Below are 23,251 nucleotides of genomic sequence, written 5' to 3'. Positions count from 1 at the left end.
AGAACTTGAGTTAGACGGATCATCGAGTAATAATCTTTATTATTGCGATTGTCATCGCTAACAAAATTTACATAATCCACCTTTAACAACAAAGGACGAAGAACTTTTCTTGCGACTGCGAGACTTGCGAACTCGTGCTATTCGTCGTTACTTTTGAAAATATTATATTTCAGATGCATAGCACGTCGAGTCGCAATACGCAATATTCTAATCTGAGGGTAAAAAGATTCGACTTTTCCAATTTTATTACATTTTCTGCATTTTTTAATGTTTGAAGAAAAGTGTTAAAAACAAAACTAATTTTTTCGAGTATCGATTTTTCCGATATAAACGATCCATGCGTTTCTATTTTCTCGGATCTTAAAAAAAGCAGAAATTTGTCAGAAAAATAGAAATCGGCTAAAGGAAATTAACATCTTTCATCGAGGCCGCAATAGAGATTCATTAAGAGGAAAACTTTATATTAATCTATATCATGTATAAAAAAGAAGAAAAAGTCGAGTCAAATTTTTTCCTCGGCAACGATGTGCATCGTACAAAAAGTTGGCTATAATCTATTTTTGATACTGAATGTATGAATTGTGTATACGTGTGTATGTATATATCCATCTGTGCGAGCGAAAAACGCGACCCCGGTTTGATGAACACTGCCTAAACGAGTCGGGGACCGCATTATGTATGTAGTTCCTTTTTTTTTTTTTTGTTACGTATCACAGACTTCACTTGGAACTGAACACTGACGGAAGTTACTCGCGCAGGCCGACACAATTAACGTTTTCACAGCAGATTCAACTTATTAAGTTGAGAAGACGAAGATCGTGAACCATCGACGTTTACGCATTCTAATCTCTCCATGGAATCCTACGCGGCGAGATTACATAATAGCAAACGTCCGAATTTCAAATTGCTCGACGACGAAAAAGAAATTCGATTTTCACCACGCAGTTTGTTTGAGCATCTCGCGAAAAAGAAGTCCGGCGGTTCGTTCACTGCACTCCTTTTTCGCTCTCTAGGCAAATTCCCTTTTTCTTGGTCGTTGATGATCCTACGAGATGTCGTGCTGCAGCTTCCTTAACATAAGATCCATCACGATCCTAGCATCCTCCACGGAATCGTGCCCTTTTACTTGAATTTCTCTACGTAGCACCGTCCTCGCTAACGTCTTTAGACTGCTACGAAAAGGATAACCGAGGAAATGCGGAAACGCGACGCATGTGTCGATCACCGTCGTGTGGAGTAACCTGAGCGCACGCAGATCGTTCTCCAGCCCGTGACCTATGAGTATGGTCTCCGCGTGGACGAAACTGGTCAAGTCTCTCTGAACGTCCCTGAGTGTTTTCGTCGCTTTTGCCAGATCTTTTGCAGTGATGCCGCTGAATCTGGTATTGTAATCGATCACCTCGGTGTCCGGCTTCACCAAAGTGTCGTAAACGACCTTGCCGTCGATGCCGACCACGGTGACCTTGGCTAGTTCGAGACCGTGCCTCGTAAAGCACATCTCGCAGTCCAAAGCATAAACGCCATAATTGCCATCCGTGGGCACGGTTCTCGCCAATCTGGTACGGACGTAGCCATCGAATGGGCCGTTATAACCCGGCGCCAATCCCGTCCACACATGCATTCGAGCTATAGTGCAGCCTTGGGCGTTATCTCGTCCTCGACAACACTCCCATGTATCACAGTGAGTGCCTGCTACGAGGCCGCTACGTAGCTTGCCCCAGTGGTAGACGCATGGTTCGTGGTACAGGTATTCACCGTTGTTCTGGTTCACGTAGAACACTCTGTAACATCTGGCACATTTTCTTTCATCGACGACCAAGATCGGTTCGTAGAAATCCCGAGCCGGGTCTCTTCTGGATTGCTCTTGGTAACTGCAGTCGGACGAAGAAAATGACGAAGATGATGAATCGGTAGAGGACGACGACTCGCCGATGTCTGAACTTTTATCACTATCCGAAGCACTCTCTTGCTCTAGATCGGAATTCTCCACCGAACTTCCGCTGCAATGTCCACTGTCTCCCTCGCTCTCCACCGGCCACATAGCACTGCTGCCGCCAGGTACGAATTCCTGCGCGTTCGCGTCCAAATGATGATAGCCACGAGCTCGGTGACCCATCGGGTGCTGATAATGGTTGATAATCACCGCGTAGCCAGGGAAATAACTGTACTCCACGGGATAGCCAAGGTGAGCTAGCTGCTCCCCGGTGAGCGTGTATCTGCGAAGCAACGAAGCGAGAGCTGCGTCACTCAAATGCTGCAGTTCCCTTCTCTGAGTGCTCGGAAAAATACCGCGAGACTTCCTCAAGCTGCCATTTGCATTTGTCCCGGGCTCGCTGTTGTTCTTGTTTTCCTCGTCGTGAGGATCATTCTGAATCTGGATTCTTCTGGAACACGAATTTTTTCTCGCCGTGGACTTTATCTCGGAAGTCTCCGAGTCTCGACAGTGGACGTGTCGACGATGCCGTTGTTGCTGTTGGCTGGACTGCTCGTCTTCGTGTTCGTCGTCCCGAAGCTCACGACGTTGATCTCGTGGAGTTCTGGTACGATTTTTTCGTTGCCTTCTACTTAGGATGGCTCGGTCTTCCTTCGTTGACGACGATGTCGTCGTCGAATTTGCTCCGTCCGAGGTTGCAGATGGGCCATCGGATGCGGTAATTGTCGCCAACGCGGAAGTTGAGGAAGGCGACTTGCTGTTGCTTCCCTTCGTTGAACCTGATGTCTCATGATTCGCCTGACAGTTGTTGTATTGATCGGTCTCCCCAGGATCCAGCACCTCTTCTTCCGGCCCCAGGCCGCAATCTTTATGTCACATACAAAAACATATATGCGTCAGTTCATCGTCCGGCAGCGAGACTTAAAAATCTCCTACATTATACTGTTAAGAATTTGCCACACACCACGCGCATGCATCTCTGTCCTATTTCTAACATCTCCTCAGTGCTTCTAAATATCTCTACGCGATTTTTTTATTATGTTTCTTACGATAAATTGTACATTCTTTAGAATATATTCATGACTGATAAACTTTTCAAATTAAATTTCATATTAGACCGTCGTTTTTCTCGCAATGGAAGATACTTCAAGTTTTATTGCCAATTTAATTAATTAAATGGGATAGTCTTTTAGTATGGTAAATTTCTCCTCTGACTAGATACGACAAGAGTAAAAAGAACTTTATATTTATACTTTTTCCTCTCTCGTTTTATTTTCTTTCCGCCGATGTGATCAAGAATACATCCAAAACTCGCGGTCACATCAATCGCTCTTGAACTAGAGACCGTCATATTTCTGCCTTGAACACCGATATCTACAAAATCGTACAAAATTCGAATATAGTTCGCGAATACTTCGCGAAATAGAGAAGCGAACACGGCTGTATGGAAAGATCGTGTTGAGAGTACTGCGCGATTAATTTCTCTCGAAAGAAGAAAATATGAAAGTGGAGGCTTGCCACGGACGTATGAAATAACATATATGGATTTTTGTCTGTTCATAAAGGAGACACGACGTAAACGCATCATTGTATAAGCGTCCACATCGGCGATTGTACATATTGACTACAATAAAGCACCTTTGTCGACGAACGTTTGTAACGCGAATCTTCAGATTTTAAATTTTTAATTTAAAACGAAGGTAGTGCTCTCTTCTTTAATATCGATGCTGAATAGGTTGCTGCATATGAAATGTTCTTTCAGATAAAAGCTTTATCGTTGTGTAGCTTCTAAAACACAAATATGATCAAAGTAATTTCCACATGATATTTTACTCAACGTGTAACTTCTAAGAATTATCAATCGTAGAATTTAATAGTTCTTGGAATGTGCACTTCCTCTTAATGCACAAAATAGCCTAGTGAAAAATCTGTCAGCTCACAAATGTACATGTTACATGTACATTACAAATTAGTCATGAGATAATTAATTGATAATTGAGATGATTAAATTCTAAAAAGATTCATTTCAATTTTCTTAAATATACGCGACTTACAGAAATTACAGAAATGGATATCTAATTTATGGTAAATTATTTTTTCTTTAACATGACTGTTAATTGACAAATAGGCTAAGTAGTTGGTATAACCCGCCAAATTCAAACTTCTGTGAAATGACATTTCATATGCACCAACGTTAATACTCGTTAAAAGAATGTTTCAAACATTTTTATAAGAAATGAATGAAAAGGAAATTGAAAATTAGACATTTTCGTCGAAACTTCGTTCTCCTAAACGATATTCGAGAAAAAAGCAATTCGATGTAAGCCAGTTCTTTAATTTCTTCTAAAACAAGATCCATATAAAACTTAGCAAAAATTCGACTGGTTTACGAGCCGTTGCCAGCTAAGCAGATAGAATCTTCGGACGTTCCTCGTTCGTGTTAATCACGGGAAATAAAAAGCACAATCGAGTGGCGTTACGCTCTCGTTACGGACCGAAGCACAAAAAAACAGGCGGCCAATAAAAGGTGAACCGTTTTAACGCCTCTTGTTTATTCAGCAATACGCAACTTTCGCCGAATGCGTCACGGAAAGGGTCGCTTTCTTTTCTACGTTTTTACGGGCAGAAATGCCGTTCCTTTCTTTCGAACGAATACCGAATACGTATACCGTGCACGTCTAAATTCGTGGTACAAACGAAGTCAGGAAGATTCTATAAAATTTCCATGATTTTATTGTCAAACTTAAGTCAATTGCGTATGATATCCACGGCGAACGAGAAAAGAAGAAAGAGAAGAATGTGAAGGAACAACGCTTCATAGCTGCGTTTTAACGAACGCGCCTGGAAAAGAAATCTTTCAACGGATCCGGAGTGTGCAATTGTTTAAAAATCGAAAGGTTTTTTTTAGATTAATTGAATTTGAAAGAAAATGTATCCGACTTGAAGAGACGGCGTGTCTACTATAAACGATTGCATACAATTTGGGGAAATGTTTATTTAGAGCGAGTCATGTGACAGAGAACTTCAGAAAATTGGCTTACGATTTCGACAGAAACAGCTGTGAAACTATGAAGTTTATTTGTTTGGTCAATCATGCTGTATTATGTATGTATAAGATGATGTTATATTAAAGTTGGGTTTAAAACGAAATATTTAATATATATCTCTTTGGTACTTTTTTACAAAATTACAAGATTGCTTTTAAATCCAATCCTAACTGTTATATGCCTTAAATATTAGAAGTTCCAATTTCAGTATTTTTACGTCTATCTAATAATAAATACTACATACTTTCGTATCACCTATACATTTCTTGGCATGTTCTGGTATTTACACGTGGTATATTTTACCGTGTTTCTACATTTCTCAAGATTACTAATAGAACACAGACATGTTGAACCTCGAGTTTACGAATCATCAAAGAACAAAACGAGAAACAGAACTTTCGGTAATTTTCTACTCAATTGCATTTTTTGGGCGTTAAAAAGTATCAGAAGTTTGAGCAAAATATAAAAAAGTTCTTAGTATTTCGTGGATCTTTGTACAATTTCCTATATTTACTAAACGTGATTAAGGGAAATGGAAACTACATGTAGATTTATACAAAGTATACAAATCTCTCAAACAACACATATACAATAATATATACGACAAATGTAGAATGATACAAAATAGTGTTCAAATACTACTTGGTTCCCTTGAGCAATCGATTGAAAATACCATTGAACGAATAAAAAAAAAGATAGTTTACAGGGCCACTGTAACATAGTCGATTAAATACGACACACGTGCATGTTCACTGATTTTTACATACATAAAGGCCACATCGCTTCCCCACTAACCCAATAAAAATGTATAGATCGCAACAACGTTGATACGTCCTTCTTCAAAATCATCCTATGAACGAAATCAATATAAATAATACCACGTCAGCAGTGACGTCTCAGAAAGAAGGCCAAAGAAGGCGAAGAAAGAACGCCAAAGAGAAAAGTAGGATTACCTCAACTTTGTGATAATTTTATCGGTTTCTCGGTGATTTCTACGAAGAAGACGTTGAATAAGTATTGCATAGAAATAATTTAATAGCGATAAACAAGTAATCCAGTTTCTAGAGAGAGATGGACGCGATCAGTAGAGATTCCCCGCGCTTTCGAGCGATGGCAAGCGAAAAATGGAACGAAGGACGAAGGAGAGACGAGGAAATCTGAGCGGTGACTCGGATAACGGAAAACGGTATCCCCGTTCGCAGGAATGACCGGCGTCGATATGTACCGTTGCGTCATTTAATGAAATCATCGGCTGCCACGCGTTGCTCCTCGCATAGTTTGATTATTCGAGCAAATCCCGGTATCCGTGTGAATGCTAGCTGCGGCCAAGGTGGGAGATAGAGAAGAAGAACTGCTACGAGGTAATTTTCCCAACATTTGATAAAAAAATTCAGAGGCTGATATGTCGATTGATTTACTGAAATAATTACCAGGTAAAACTAACTTAAATTAGCATTTAGAAAACGTTTTAAAAACGCATTTTCGTTTACTTTATTTACGTTCATTTATACTCGTCTCTAACTTAAATGAAAAATCATAGAAACAGCCGATAAATCCTCAACCTTCAAAACCTCACCATACGGCATTTTGATTTTTAAAATCATCGAATTTAAGCGCGGGACGCGATATCGGCAAATAATTGAAAGTGTGCGGATCAGAAGCTTAAGAAACAGAAGCAGTGATTTTGATGATCGTCGATCCGCTAATCTCGCACATCGAATTATCGACTTACGACGAGTCGTTTCATCGAGTCTGTAGCGTAATCATAAACTGTCTGTTGCTTCGGTGTGTGGGCTTGATTTAAGGCCAGAGAATTTCCCACGTCGCGCTATTATTAGGTTGTTACAACTACGCTTGTTACGTTCGCGCATCAGAAAGGTGATAGCGAATGCAGCAACCAGCCAGTGGCCCCGAATTCTATATATCACTTCGTGGAATTAAATTCGGGATAATCGATCGATCGATATCGCTATTTGAATGTTGATGATTTTACTTAATCAAAGTGTCTTATCTATCGTTTTATTTCGAAAATAAAGGAACCTGAAATTATCATTTTCCTTGCCTCGACTTCATTTTTCTTCGCTGAATTTAAGATTCTTTATAACACTGCTATAGTTAGTATAATATAATGCTGAACATGGTTACTTAAAAAAATATTTTTACTTCAATTTATCAGAAGTTGTAGTAATAGAAAGATACGGAAGAATAAGCAACGCGTGTTTCCTTGTATTTAATACGGCAAATTTAAAGATTTTCTAAGCTATATGATCAATTTCTGACCTAAATGTGTTAATATTTTTTATAGGAAATAAAAACAAATCTGCAACACAATTTAAGAATAGTCGTGATCTTAAAATCTTACGTCATTCGAAACCATTTTATTTTTCTTCGTTTCTCTTTTCATTTTTTTTTCTTTTTTTGTTAATCTTCTAAGCTTTAAATCGAGCTGATTGTTAGCCCATTTGCGTGGAACACTCTGTATGATAATACCAATATCACGTAAATGCTTCGCAGGTGAAATAAAACGGAAAACGTAATATATCAAAGGCTACGAATGATTCGGAGAACTTTGAAATGACATCGATACGAAGAATACCGAAATGATAAGAAATTCATCCAAATGCGTTAGCAAGGTAATGATAGTGCAATGAAAGACACGATTTGAGAAACGGCGCAAGTTCACTAGCCGTTTTCTAAATTTATGTGCCAACCCACGGACATTTCCGAGATTATTTTCGATCGCGACTCGTATTTCGAGACTGTTTCCCAAATCGTCGATCGGAAACGGAAGAATGTTTAAAGAATAATCGTGACTTTCTACCGGCGCTACATGGTGTATTTCACGATCATTGGTGATTACTGTTTCGCGCGAAGGAGGGAATGATTCACAGTACATGATTTCGTGGTTAAGGCGGCCGTAACTGATGACTCACATTAATTACTGAATGTTTTTCAACGATAATACAATGGCAAATATTTCGCGAGGAATTAAGCATATTATTTTGCTGGAAGTAATCGAACGAACGTGACCGGGTCTTATTGTTATATAAATATTTCTAATTTTATGTATGCATCATTTTTTGTTTAGAGATAAATGCGTAAAATCATTCAGGATTTAATGATCGAAAATAGCGTTAAATAACTTCTTAAAATTTCGTTGCCAGTGCAACGAGACACGGTTAATATGATTATTGAATCGCGAAATGTCCATAAAAGCTGTCAAATATTTATCACAAGTAAACACTGAATAAAAATTCTTCTACCATATGAATGTAATTTTACTAATATAATCGTAATAGTCGCGTCTCATCGCAATGCTAACGAAATTTCAAAATGCTTTGTATAATACACACACGATGTATCCATAAAATGTTTCTATGATAAGTATCGAAATTTTTTCATGAGTCGTAAAAGTTATTCTCGAAGCTAGTCACAGTGTTAGAAGAGAAATCACAAATATGAAATACTTAAAAAAAAAAAAAAAAAGAGAAAGAAAAAAGGAGCAAGAGTGAAGAATTAAAAGTATACATAGGAAAGATATAAGCTGAGCAGAAGAAGAATTCTAAGCGACACGATGGCGAAAGGTATTACAACTAGAGTCGTGGACATTCCAGTTAAAAGGCGTCTTTTTCATGAAGTCCTTTTGTTACTCACGTTTCTCGGTATGTCTCGTGAGGGCATGCACGTACACACGTGGCACGATGTGCCCCGTCTCTGGATTCGAGGTTAAACGCGGCGGGAGAAGCGAGAGAAGAGAAACTCACCGGTAAGAGAAGTGGACGCCGCTTTACGAAAATCTTTCATGGTCAACGGGTCACCCACGATCGTCATCGCGTAAAACCATGAAAGGATACGACACAACGAACTGTTTAAATATTTTAATCCTTACATGGCGCGTTACGAAATCCATCTAACATAAGTACTTTAACATACTTTACGGTTGTACAAATTGAATATCAATTAGCCAGTGGCGATTATATCGATGATACGTGTATCAGTTGGTGATAATGAGAAATACGGGCGTTTAATCCTGTTCCGATTTCAAAGATGATATAGTGAAAGTAGTCGTTCGATGCGAGCGATTTTTCCATCGTTTTCATACTTTCTCTATGTTCGTCCTTCTTTAGATAATTGGATCGATTCACGAAGAAGAAAAAAGGGCAAATAGCGTTTAATCATAGCGCTTGAGAGTCATCCATTCCTCCTTTCCGAGCACACAAGGAAGTATAATACAAAGAAACGGTAATACATATAAATCCAGATTGGTGAGGTGTAAAAGAAAAAAGCGATCGGGACAGGATAATGTCTATCAAGAAATCAAGGAGTTTGCTCGGAACAGCTTGATTTCACTCAAACGACCTACATTTTGCCCGTCTACTTCTGTGTTCGTGTAGCTAGACGAAGAAGCTGTAGTAACGAGTAACACGAATATTTAATAATAATAAGTAAGCAGACTACGAATATTTATGAAAATTCAAATTTATACGAATAAAAGTAAGCGGATAAAAAACCTTTCTGCGAGTTTTATACGGAAGATTTCCTACCATGTATGATGATCATATCAGCAAATCCACGGTTTCGTTGACTTTGCGACTAGAAAGAAGTATTTTAATACGAAAGAGTCGAGAAAGGGAATAATCTGATAAATTCGAAGATGTAAGATTTAAAAAATAGGTAACAAAGCCAGGATACTTTGTAAGAAATGAATAATATTAGTTTAATACCGAGTTAGTTTGATTATTATGTTTTAACGTTTTGAAATTGATAATGAAATTTCAAAAAATTCAATTCAATTTCAAAAATTTTCAATGGCAAGGGTATTCAAGTACTTTGATGAGTCGATGTAAAACCTAAATAATTCTCTGAATATTATACCGTATGTTTTACCTACTTTGGATAATTTGCGCGCATTTAATTTTTCTATAAAAGTACGAACATCCGCGGTGCAGTGATATACTGTCATTTGTCACATAAGAAAGTGTTTTTCTTCCAAAGATTATGACTCGTATTAAAATACATCTTGTATATCTAATATCGCAATTTCAGGAAGGTGGGTATAATTTTTATCGCGGTTACGTTTATACGCCACGCGTTGCGCATGAATCGAGTCGAAGAAAACGTCAAGAGACATGTAAGTACATAGGTTTTAATTGTAGAAACGGTACAGGCAAAGACAGAGATCGGCAATTGTTACTGGCACAATAACAAGGTAACGATGACACATGCAAATTAAAAAGGTCCGCCGCGTCACCGACGAAGACATAAACAATTTTCTTGAATAAAAAGAAAATATCGTTCTGCTATAACGGAGTTGTATGCCGTGTATATCGAAATAGTTGAAAGAAACGTCGAGGAGAGAAACAGAAGTGGAAAAAAAGAAAGATTGTCCTTCGGATGACTTTATCAGAGACATAACTTTTTTATCGCTTTTCTCGCGCAATAGCGGTAATTGTTGCACACGCCAATAACGTAGCATTCATCGTCAGAAATCTCCAAAATGAATCTCGTCGTTTGATTTACGACTCGTGCAACTCTCTTCGAGGCCTTTCAATTTCACTAGAAATTTCCACTTAACGTTGTGCAACTTTTCCAGATAATCGAAATACTTAATAATCGAAATCTTCTAACCAACAACGCGACCTATTTAATCTTAGTGATGTAACCAGTATACCAAAATATTATTAATTCATAAATTATATTGCAAGGTTAGTCTCTGCTCTTACCCTATAAATTCCCATATAGGGCATTTTAGAGCGTAAGAGAAATGTAACGCTAAAGCGATAAGAGAGATGCTGATAATGACTTCTCGTAGGACAAATTTTCTTAAACTGTATCGGTACATACCTTCGGCACAGCTTGCGAGAAATCTGCCGTTACTGGAAAAATTCATATCCAGAACTGGACCGGTGTGTCCCTTCAGCACACCCACCATCCACGAATGCGTGAACTCCTGTTGCATTTCACGTCTCTTCTTGTTCTTAGCGCGTTTGTTGCTGCTGCTGCCGGCCGTTCCAGTCGATCCGCTCGTTAAGTCCCTCGAATCTTCGAACTTTACTTTTTCCGATTCTGTACCATCTATAACGATAAATAAACTGCTTGTTAATTTCTACATCGTTGTAAACTTGTTCTGAGTAGGACACAAAGAAAAGGGTAGAAGTTATGAGAAAAACAGATATGCTTCTGCCGAGTAATAAGAAACCATGACGGAGGAGGTCGTGAAACCGAATCTTTAAACCTTCCTTGGTTCGATAGTAGCCCGGTTAAGCTGGTTCAGACACGACCGGCAGTTTAGTCATGTAGCAAGTAAAGCCGAATTCACGATGTTGATTCATCGAAAAACGACGCTTTCATACGTCGTTTCAGCTGCTGTGATTCACCAAAATGAACAGTATAAACTCGTCTTTACTTGTTTTCGATATATTATTTATCCGGATAAATAATATACGATAAATTATTTATCCGGAACTAAATTTAGTTTTCAACGTTTATTAATATGGTAAGTTGAAATTCTCATCAGCTTCCTACTTCTATCTATTAGAAAGAATACCATATCCTTAATTTAGTTACGTTTCTATCCAATAGTAAACTAATAGATTATATACATGTTAAAATCGTATCGGAAGAATGTCAAGAAATTTGTAGAAAAAGTTACAATTTCATTAAAAATATCTTCAACAAAATTATCGTTAAAAAATTCGAAAAAAACTCGAGTAAAACGATTACAATATTTCGTTGCCGTCACGTAATAGAACCACGTGCCGCACCACGTGGTACACACGAAATTCTGCTCGTGTCATATCTCACCGCTCGTAGGAAGTCTTTCAAAATATGCTACGGAACGTGACAAATATTCTTACTACCACATTACTATGTGTTTACTTACATATCTTCCACGATTCGAAGTAATGTTTGTTATTGATATAACTAGTCAACAGCCAACGGACAAGTCGATTCGCGTTTTATCTCGGTCGACGAAGAGCAAAACAAAACGAATCGGAAGCCAACGTTCGTGTACGTGGATAGAGACCAAACTCACTAACTGCGACGAAATAGGAAAACTGTCGAAACGATCGGAGAACTTCTGGTATACACTAGTGGCACTACACGTAGACCATGTAAGCACTTCAGACGTACTGAACTAAGTGTGCAACCCCTAGGGCCTTTTATACTGCCGCTTAAAACTGTAAAGTATAGAAATCAGTTTTCGGGGGTAAACGATGCGTCATGAGTAACCCTAACAGGTACCTGCGTTGTCCTATCCCGGTCGACTCCCACTACTGTCGTAAGATACACCCTCTCATAACCGGCTTTGAACTGCTCAATACCGTTACACGACGGTAAAAGAGGGTCATTAGGGAATGTTTCGTATTTGTTTAGTGAGTAAGAAAGTATACAGAGGTTTAACTAAAGATATATTCCTTGAACGTTATAAACAAGGGAAGAAAGTAGCAAACAGCGTGTATTACATCTTAGCACTGGGCATTATCTAAATATAACATTAACAAAATAATTACTTAGATGTAATAATCAAATGGTATCATTGTTGCTGCAATTTTCCAAAAAGTATTTACATTTTCGGTATTTATTATTGATATTAAAAACAGTGAGTTCATTATTCAGAAATTCTGAATGTAATTTTTGTTTGAATCTAACCAATGAGAAAAGTCGGCATTTTAATATACAGGGTGGTTGGTAACTGGTGGTACAAGCGGAAAGGGGGTGATTTTACGCGAAAAAAGAAGCGGAAAATATAGAATAAAAATTTTTAAAAAATTTTTTTCTAAATCTACAGTGAGATCCGTTATAACGAGACGTGATAAAGTGCACGCGTACCGAGCGAAAATTCAAAGTCGATTTTCTCGAAAACAAAGCCTCAAACGAAAAATTAAAAATATATATTAAAAATATATATACAGGGTAGGTAACTAGTGGTACAAACGGAAAGGGGGTGATTCTACGCGAAAAAAGAAGTCGAAAATATAGAATAAAAATTTTTCGTTCGAGGCTTTGTTTTCGAGAAAATCGACTTTGAATTTTCGCTCGGTACGCGTGCACTTTATCACGTCTCGTTATACCGGATCTCACTGTAGATTGTTGTCTTGATGGAAAAATTAAAAAAAAAAAAATTTTTTATTCTATATTTTCGACTTCTTTTTTCGCGTAGAATCAGCCCCTTTTCGCTTGTACCGCCAGTTACCAACCACCCTGTATATTAAAAAAATATACATATTGAAAATATATATATACACACAATGGATGATAACCCATATTTATATATTTTTCTTTATTTAACACGTTGACACCGGCGCCGATATTCACGGTTTTCTCCGTGGAGCGACGCCCGAATTAGACTATTCGACACGACCGCAATTTTTCAACTTTGACCTCAATTTACAGCAAAATTACAAAAGCTATACGATTCCTGTTGGGTTCAATAAATTCCGTGGACTTTAACTAATACATTGATATACAATAGTTTGTCAATATCAATTTGCATATATCTATAAATGTTAAGTAAAGCTGGCGGGACCAGCTTTGGCCCTAATTTTGTACTCTTTTCGATTTTTCTCAAAATGTAGAGGTCTGACGCGAATTCTGAGCATCGCACGCAATTCTGTGAACATTTTTCTATAAGAAACGTTTATAGCGAGAATCAAAAAATTTTTCAATTCCGTACAGAAGAAAAGAATAGTCATGCATGTTCGTCGGAGAACAACGGCGCGCGTAAAGAACATGCACGACGAAAATAGTGTTAAGTTACGTAAAATGGACTGACAAAAGGCCAGTATGTATGCTAGCTACTTCCAAAAATCATAGATGTGTTATTGTATTGTTCAGAGGAAAAATAGTAAATTGAAGCCAAACACTGTTTTTCCTTTTTTAATGATGCTAAAAAGGGGTTTGATCTATCCGATCAGATGTCATCTTATTATAGTTGTTTGAGCGGAACTATAAAATGGTATAAAAAAATTGTAATGGAATTAATATGTGGGTCTTGCCTCGTAAATGCATGGTACGTACATAGAAAATGGGATACTAAAAGTATTAAAATTTTAAAATTTCGCGAAGAAATTATTTATCATTTTCATTAATAGCGAACCCCACAGGCACTCTGCCTAACTTGTTTTAAAAGATTACATGAAGAAAGGAAATAATTATGTTAATTTTATAATATTGAATTGTTATGTTTTTACTATCGTATGTCTGCTTATAATGTTGGGATAAAATAATATAAACCTGTTTTGTGAAATACATGTGTGACCCATCGCCGCTCCTCGGGAGAGACACGTGTGAGCCGCCGATGGCGCACGCCGGCGTCAACATGTTAATTGGTAGATACTCTGATTTGATATTGTACTTCATCATTGCTTCCTTAGGAAGACTTGTTAAAAATAACTTCAGTTTTTTATTTTCCTCATTTTCCTGAACAGCCTTGATGATTGCTAACAGAATATATGAAGTGTTCACGTGTTATATATATTATTTTTTTTATTAATTAAATAAAGAAAAAAAATATATATCACCCATATTTATATATTTTTCTTTATTTAATTGGTAAATGCTCTGATTTGATATTGTACTTCAACGTTGCTTCCTCAGGAAGACCTGTTAAGTAACCGCGGTTTTTTATTATCCTCATTTTCCTGAACAACCTTGATGATTGCTAACAGAATATATGAAGTGTTCACGTGTTATATATATTATTTTTTTATTAATTAAATAAAGAAAAAAATATATATCACCCATATTTATATATTTTTCTTTATTTAAGTGGTAAATGCTCTGATTTGATATTGTACTTCAACGTTGCTTCCTCGGGAAGACCTGTTAAGTAACCTCGGTTTTTTATAATCCTTATTTTGCTGAACAGCCTTGGTGGTTACTAAGAGATTATATGAAGTGTTCACGTGTTACAGTCAGGTTACTAAATATGTTTAAGATAAGAAAATTTATATCGCAAATAACATAAGTGGTATGTTAGTGTATAAATAGTCAAATGGAAAATAATTTGCAGAAAGAGTCATCATATACACGGTGTACTAGTAACAAATTTCTTTCGAGGATTCTTGAAGAGATTAGAAATAATATGTCTTTTTTTTTTTTTGTTATTTATTCTCACTTAATTAAGTTATGAAATACTAAATATCTCATTTTACGACATTTCGAAAAAATCGCAAGTGTTGCATAGGTGGTAACCATTGCAATTTAGCGATAAATCGCAATGAAACGCTTATAAGTTTATAAGGAGACATGGCAGATGTACAATCGATTCTTTCATCGTTTTACCATAAATAAAAGAGAACTCGTTATCTAACATTACAAGTTTGTGTTTTCATATAGGCAGAAAAAAATGCATAAATCACCGTGAATACATGTGTATATATATAATAAATATTATATACAATACAATATGTATACATATAAAAGGAGCAGAAAATCAATCAGAATATCATTTAGAAAAATATCAGCCTGTAATAAAAATAAGGAATGATGCAACGACGCATATCAAAAGATAGCGTTACGTACTAAGCGCAACTGAACATAAAATTGTTTTAAAAACTCAGTTAATAATCATAGACCTTCCTGCACGATTGAGCTAATACTACCAGTAAAATTTCACCAGTCATGAATTAAACATTCATAAATTAATAAGTATCTTTAGAAAACAGTAATAAGCTTGCTAATAAAACAAATTAAATTTTACAAATTATTTATTTATTGCTTTTTATTTTATCTATTCGTTTTGAAAATGATTAACCTTCTGCACTCTGTTGTCTCCGTCGCTGCAACAGCGCAAATGGAATTAACAACGTTATTGTCGCAGGTGCTGCGACATTGTAAATACGATTACAAATAGTTTCGGAACAGCTGGTAGCCCATGGCAAAAATGATTCAGAGTTCCTGCTGGGACATGTTAAAAATTGCTCAGTTATTTACTTAGTAAATTATTGTACAATAGAACCTCCACATTGACTCATCTCTCTCTTTCTCTTATCATCAAAGTTATGTGGGTTACTTTCGCCCGAACTTTGGGAAAACCCAACACGAATCTTCCAACTTTTACCATCTTCTAGGTTATATTCGTATCTTAATTTATGTTAAAAAGAGTTTGAACAGTTGTGGTAAAAAAATATTTGATCTGTGCATAGACGGCGGTTGTTTACTACCTGGCATCTAATACCGTCATATACAGGGTGGTTGGTAACTAGTGGTACAAGCGGAAAGGGGGTGATTCTACGCGAAAAAAGAAGTCGAAAATATAGAATAAACTTTTTTTATTTTAATTTTTCCATCGAGACAACGATCTACAGTGAGATCCGGTATAACGAGACGCGATAAAGTGCACGCGTACCGAGCGAAAATTCAAAATCGATTTTCTCGAAAACAAAGCCTTAAACGAAAAATTTTTATTCTATATTTTCGACTTCTTTTTTCGCGTAGAATCACCCCCTTTCCGCTTGTACCACCAGTTACCAACCACCCTGTACATGCTATATCATTGTTAGTAATGAATTAGCTAGAGTGGGATTCTACCTGGAAAAATAAGTCTAAAGTATAAAATAAAATATAATAGAATAGAATAGAATAAAGTTTGTTTATATTTTCGAATATTTTCGTTAATTTGGGAAATCGAGTTTGAAAATTTGGGAAGTACGCGCGTATCAAGCCGTATGGGAATTACCTTTTAATTCTTAATTAAAAATATTCAATCTCAGTTGTCTTCAGAACGAGGTCTCAGAAGAAAAGGAAGTTATTCTATTTTTTCGACTTATTTTCGCGCATACTTGCTGATTATTCATTCATACTTAGTTGGTAATTAGCCAAATTCACATATCCATACACACTTTCAAGTTGATGTTTATCAAAAACGAAGCGGAACATGAAAAGAGTTTATTGCATATTTTCGATTTATTCTTTCGCACAAAATACCAGGATCATTGGAACACACTAAATTCGTAATCGGTACTGCATGAAGCCTATTATTGTTCCTCCTCTACTACTATTAGTCACTCACAACAACAATATACTAGTAAATTTTTAGTCATACAGCCGGTTCCTGAGCCCAGCAAACGAACAACAGAGCAATAAACAGAAAAATAAGTTCTAGTAGGAGTTACTCACGTAGGTAATTATAATGACTCACGAAAATATTCAAATTTTTGTACAAGTCGTTTACGAATATATTAATAATTATAAACCGGAAATTTTATCGCTAGGTTTACGGCACACGTTATTTTGACACATTTCGAATTTCACGAGGAAAATTACATAAACCGTTTAGATTTCTCTTCCACCACTTGTACTAACTTTTATCCATTTAATGAGACAAATATATATATATACACAATTCATTTTCTTCGAAATTTTTAAATTTGAATTAAATAATAATTGGTATAGCTATCTCTACGGATACGCGTCGACTTGACACGATCGTAAATTAAGCATTAATGCTAGTAAATTGACTTCGCTAATCAAAGCATTAATAAATTCAATAAATATAAACGAATATGACGAAAGTGTTAATTTTTCGAAAAAATGAACATCAGAAGTAGACATAAACAATGCAACGGCGATACTTCGAATATCTCAAACCTAACGTTGTTTTTTTTTTGTACTTTACAATTTGTCCAGCTAGACATTCTGTAAATTTTCCTAGCGTAATTGCTAAATAACATGTGGAAGGCTACCACTAGCGAAATACCATCTTCGAGTTTATGTACTTTCTTTCTTTAGTGACGTCAGTGAGGTGTTTATTTTTTTTTTAAGTCTTCTTTTCATGAAAGTCTTTCTCGCTTCAGCAGCCAGCTGGTTTTGATGTATTGCCGTTCTTCTCCTGTATTTTTCTGCATACCTACCGATTTCGACTTTGACCATTGTTATTTTTATGTCTTTGCATATATCCTCGTTTCTGACATACCATGGGTCGTTGACTATTGTTCTCAGTATCATCAGTTGTAGCTACTCTTGTTTACTTATGTGTACTGTCCTCAATAGTGGTATTCATAAAAATCTAACGTGGCTGAGAAAACGTCCTTCGTATTTACGTTATAAAGAAAAATATTATAGAGGAAACCCCTAGGAAGAGACAAGCATTAGAAGAGAATTTTGGGTATCAGTGGTATTGTGAAATGCAACCTTTCATTGTTTTGACAAATAATAGCCCTTCTATGTGCATCAGAATATGTCTAGAAGAGGAGATAACATATTGAGAAAATAATAAGTATAAGTGAGGCGTGCTCTGGCACAAACTGTGAAGAAAATGAAAACGAATTACCTCAAAACAAGGATGGAATTGAAATTCTCGAATCAAGTGAAAGTGAAGAAGCAGGGAAATCGTCAGATAGCAAGGAGAAAAATGTCCAAAGAACCACTTGATAAGCAACACAAACATGTTATAAGTGTTTTAAAAAGTGTTTGGACAGTTTCAATTATCGAGTTACTTGCTTTTATTGCAATTTTGTATGACCGGGGAATATATGAACTAAAGTCGATAGAAGCTTTTTGTTTTTTTTAATAATTAATTTTTTTTAAATAAAACATAATATTGTTAACAAAATTGAAGATACAAATATAATTCTCTCAATGTTTTAAAAGCAAAATATTTTACTTTTAATATATAAAATAAATATTTCTGGTTTCTTCGAAGAAAATATTTTGTTCCTAATATAAAATAGATATTCCTCGTAATAACTCGGAAGAAATATTTGTTTTTTAAAATTGTATAAATATGTATATTTACGTTTACATAACGGAATATATAAATATACATATTTAATCTCTTCTTAATATTATATGAATATGTCTTCAATATTTTGTGCACTAAAGCACATTTTGTAGATATCACAAAAATATAAAAATTAAACATTATATTATTTATTATTATTATTATTATTATTGCTTAGTCCGTGTCTTTCGGCTTTAGACGAACTTTCGATTTTACATCTCTTATGTCTGTTTCTCTTCTTACATGTCTACCTCCCCTCTTTTCCACTCTATTCTATTGCACTACCTTACTTATTCTACCTCTAAAAGCCTCCTTGCTGTGCCTCCTTCTTGTCGTTTGCCCTTCTCTTCTCTATTATTGCTTTCAGTTCTGCTAAACCTTCTCCAGTCTCGTTTAGCGTTTTTCCTATGTCCTTTGGTCCTCCCGTTATTTCACATTCTTCTATTACATGTCTTAGGTCTTCTTCTTTCCTTCTGCATAGTCTACATCTTTTTTCCCCTCTTCTTTCCAGTATTCCCTTGCTTTGGTCTCGTTTCCGCATCTGAATCTTGCCAGTATTCTTCTGTCCTTCCACTTCATCCTCCCTTCTAAGTACTTTGGTAATTTTTCTTTGGCTACGTTTCTGTAATGTATATCATACTTGGATTCCCTTATCCTTCTCCCTCTCTCTTCTGTTTCTCTCTCTCTCTCTCTCTCTCTCTCTCTCTTTCCTTCATACACTCCTTTACTAATTCCTTTTTTGATTCTAGGGCTTTCTCTTCGTACCTTGCTGCTCTTTTTAATGCTATTTCTTTTATTTCTATTATTTTGCATTCTTCTATCAGTATATAATTTGGTGTTGTAATTAAACATTAAATTAATGGTATGTATGAAACGCCGTTTGAATTTCGCGACCCAATAAAATCGATTAAGTTTCATCCTATCGTCAATTATTAATCATATTAAAAAAGAAAAAGGTCACTATCAATCACGGACATTTATTGCTAAGTTAAAAAGATTTACGTGTATGATTCTCGCCACTCATTGGTTTTACAGCGTATTGGTCGCGCATTAACGTTTAAAATTAAATTGCGATTTGTATCAAGATCGATCCGATCTACCGTGGTGAAAGTAGGCAAAGTTAAGGAAGTGAAGTAACTTTAAAGAATAATTCGTCACAAAGTTACTGCTGTGCTTATTTGTGTTATAAAACTGATCTTTTCGTTAGATTAAAAAAGAAAAAGAAAATAAAATGATGAAAGAAACGGGGAAGCAAATTTCTCTGTATTCGTCATGGTATATTCGCATTGTTGTGGCGCGTGCAATGCGCTTTAATTTTCTGATTCTAACATACATCTACAAGAAATAGTAACGTACCTAATCTCAACCTAGATTTATACAAACAATAAAACAAAGCACATATCTTCACGTGTCAACGTACAAAACGAAGCGCGACCTATTTCTAAACTTAGTTATTTTGCACGTTTAGTACCGTGCATAAGTCTTAGATTTGCCAAATAAAAATATTCGTTTGACATTCTTCCTAGCAATTTCTTTATTCTAATTAGTTATATTATATGCAATGCAACAATTTGTCTTTTAGCTGGCAAATTAAGAAAATTTCTACAAACCCGTGAAACTATTTTTAAAATATATAAATCAGGAAGAATTATAAACACGAGTAATGTCACAAAGGCGATAATTAAAGATTTTTATCAACATTCTATGAAAATATTTCCTAAAAATGTAGTTCATGAGATTGCTATTATAAATCACCTAAGACTTTTCTGCGATACTGTATGTACCTATATACGATTTCGCTGTTCCGTGAAATACATTTATAGAGATATCGTTGCGTCTCGAACAGCTATCGCACAATCACCGTTTGATTAAGTCTATTTACGTGCTGATGAAAACGTTACAACTTACAATCTATCTGGTCGTTAAACGACGCATTTTCCCTTCGTTTCGGTTCAACGGAGGACAATTTTACAGTTTTACGATGGTGTTTTGGTCGCTCTATGCAAAGATGGAACTCGATCGCCTAATTCCCTAACGTATTAATACTTAGCCAACCGAGCACGCCACAGCGTGCTATACGCTGTCCACCGCGCTCGGACAAGCCAATCTATACGCTGTCTACCGCGCATTTTTCCAAGTATCGAAGACTAATGTTTACTACTTAAAAAACAAAGAAGTCTAAAAATTACTTAACTGGCCAATTATATTTTGTGGTAATGATTTTGTTTAACGATTTCACATATTGTTTATACAAAACATCAAATTAAAAGTATAAAAAAATATAGGTAAAATTAAAAACATTAAAGACGGCTAAAGATAAATAACACGACTTGAACGTGAAATTAAAAATTCATAATGCATTTTAACATTTTTTTACAGTATGATATCGTTCAATTATAATTTTATTTAGAAATAACTGATAGTGTAACTTCTTCATTAATTTTGACACCACTAAACTCGTGTATTTTATTATACACTGTACTTTATAAAAGCAGAAAAAGTGGCGCAATTAACAATTCCAGGTAAACAATAACTGATAATAACAACAAAAAAAAAAAAAGAAAAGAGGCGTTGACAAAGTTAAAAAGGGAGATCTCCCCGCTCGGTCACGCAACGATGTTCTTCACAGAGGGGAAATCTCCCTATTCGGTCGGCTAAGTGTTAAAATCGAACCTTTCCACATAGTAATATATCGAGTACCTCTCGTAATTGAGTTGTTCAGAAGCCACACCGAACAAGTTCATAAATTGAAAATCACAGAAACGTAATGTTGAAAAGGCTGTTTTGATTCTGAATGTTGGATTACCGTCAGGAGTGTGAGTGTGCGGGTGTGCGATGAATCATTGCAAGAACTTAATCCTGTGTATTCTAAATGTTCTGTTATGCGTGGATTTTGACCTGAGTAGACCTGAGTGGAGGACACAATAGCAACTATTTACCTAGTACGAGCGGTCAGCCATTTCGTTTCTTCGTTCGTTCGGTCAGTTACAGTTAATTTGTGCAGAAAATTGGGCACGCAGACGTGCGTTCCTCGACGAGGAGTGAACTAAATTAAATAATTATTATTTAGTTTGTTGCTTTTAACTAACAGGTCACGGGACCAGAATGCATTGTTTACTAACTTTGTATTCCTTTTTGTAATAATTTTTGTAATTATATATTTTGTGAAATACAAGTGACAATGGAAGGTTTCAAAGTGGAGAGAGATATAAAACCTCTTGATAGTGACAGGTATAGCGCGTGGAAATGAAAAATGTGGTTCAGTGAATGAGATTGATGTGATCAAAGTGATCGATTCTTTCCCCGGCTTCGCAAAAGCTGCAAGTACTGCAAAGGGAATTTTCAATAGTTTGGATATCATGCAGGAAAGAAAAAGTTTTGCCACTCTCAATCTGCTCTACGAAGGAAATTGTTGGGATTAAAACTAAGCGGTGATACATCGCCGGTGAAACATTGAATAATTTTTGACAAGTTGGAACAAACACGAAGCGTCACGTTTATTGTTGACTAGTGTCACATCTTGATGTAATAACTCACATGACGGTATAATAGTGGCAATAGCAACTCTATTTGACGAGAATTTAACTTTGACTTTCGTTAAAACAAAACTTTTGGATCTTGAAGTAAAATTAAGAAACGAGAGCAGTTGTATAAGCTTGTTCAAGCTGAGCATGCAGATACACAAAATTCTACAGAAAATAATTTTGATTATTTTCTAGTTATTTAAAAACAATCGTATAAAACAAAAGCAGTTCTGCAAATCCAAGAAGAATGCATCAATTACAAAGCGTCATCAACGCGAGAGAAAAGATTACAAAATAAGAAATTGTTTCCACAATAGAAGAAGCGTTCAACGTAACGTTCAAAAAGTTCAAACAACTCAACCAATAACAACACGTCTGACTTTGTTTTCACGACTGGAGATTATCAATCTAATATCAACAACAAGCTTGCTTTTCTCTTGCACTTTGCACCATCGGATCGTCTCAACAATAAAGAAAGATTCATTTTCAAGAATTTGAATCTGAACAAAGAAATTGAATTTGTTGAGACAAATTTTCCTAGCGGGAAAAGGAAGTTTTTATAACAGCAACGAAGGAAAGAAAAATCCATGTGCCAGTAACATGAGTATTCAAGGTGTTCTCGAGGATTTTCTTTATAATCCGGAAACTCCATATTATCTGTACAGAAAATGCAACACACAGAAGTGACCATTATTGTCAATGAGAAAGGAGACGAGATAAGCAAAAGCGGTAAAACTAAGACGAAAGGTAAGCTCTTAACACTAAACCTACTTTATTTTTTTCTTTTTTAATTTCATTCAGAATTTCTTACATACAATATTATCGTATCGCCATTTAACTTTACGACTTCTCTTATAATATACGTACAATGAATTTCTTAATGTTCACTTCTCTTCTTATTGTTTGTTTTCTGAGAAGAATACGTTGACTGTTTTACCTACCACGACTGCTCGTTTGACCGGTTGAACGATTAGTATTTTTTTAAAACAGTAGAAGCAGAGGCGTTTCGAGTGTTGGGAAC

General features: G+C 35.9%; 1 protein-coding gene across 2 annotated transcripts in view; it reads right to left on the bottom strand.

Moving 5' to 3' along the window:
- Nucleotides 1-688: 688 nt before the first annotated feature.
- The window catches only part of LOC117207080, a 39,660-nt gene continuing 17,097 nt past the window's right edge, over nucleotides 689-23,251 (bottom strand). For both annotated transcript variants that reach the window (XM_033446932.1, XM_033446933.1), the window contains 2 exons: nucleotides 10,825-11,055; nucleotides 689-2,799 (listed from right to left, as the gene is read on the bottom strand). In XM_033446932.1, coding sequence (XP_033302823.1) covers nucleotides 1,046-2,799; nucleotides 10,825-11,055 — 1,985 coding nt within the window. In that variant the 3' untranslated portion in view covers nucleotides 689-1,045. The remainder of the gene's footprint in view (nucleotides 2,800-10,824; nucleotides 11,056-23,251) is intronic.

Source organism: Bombus bifarius, unplaced genomic scaffold (assembly GCF_011952205.1).
Source record: "Bombus bifarius isolate JDL3187 unplaced genomic scaffold, Bbif_JDL3187 scf7180000008019, whole genome shotgun sequence".
Classification (NCBI taxonomy): Eukaryota; Metazoa; Arthropoda; class Insecta; order Hymenoptera; family Apidae; genus Bombus; species Bombus bifarius.
The sequence above is the reverse complement of the archived record's forward strand: the minus strand, read 5'-3'. Positions and strand labels throughout refer to the sequence as shown.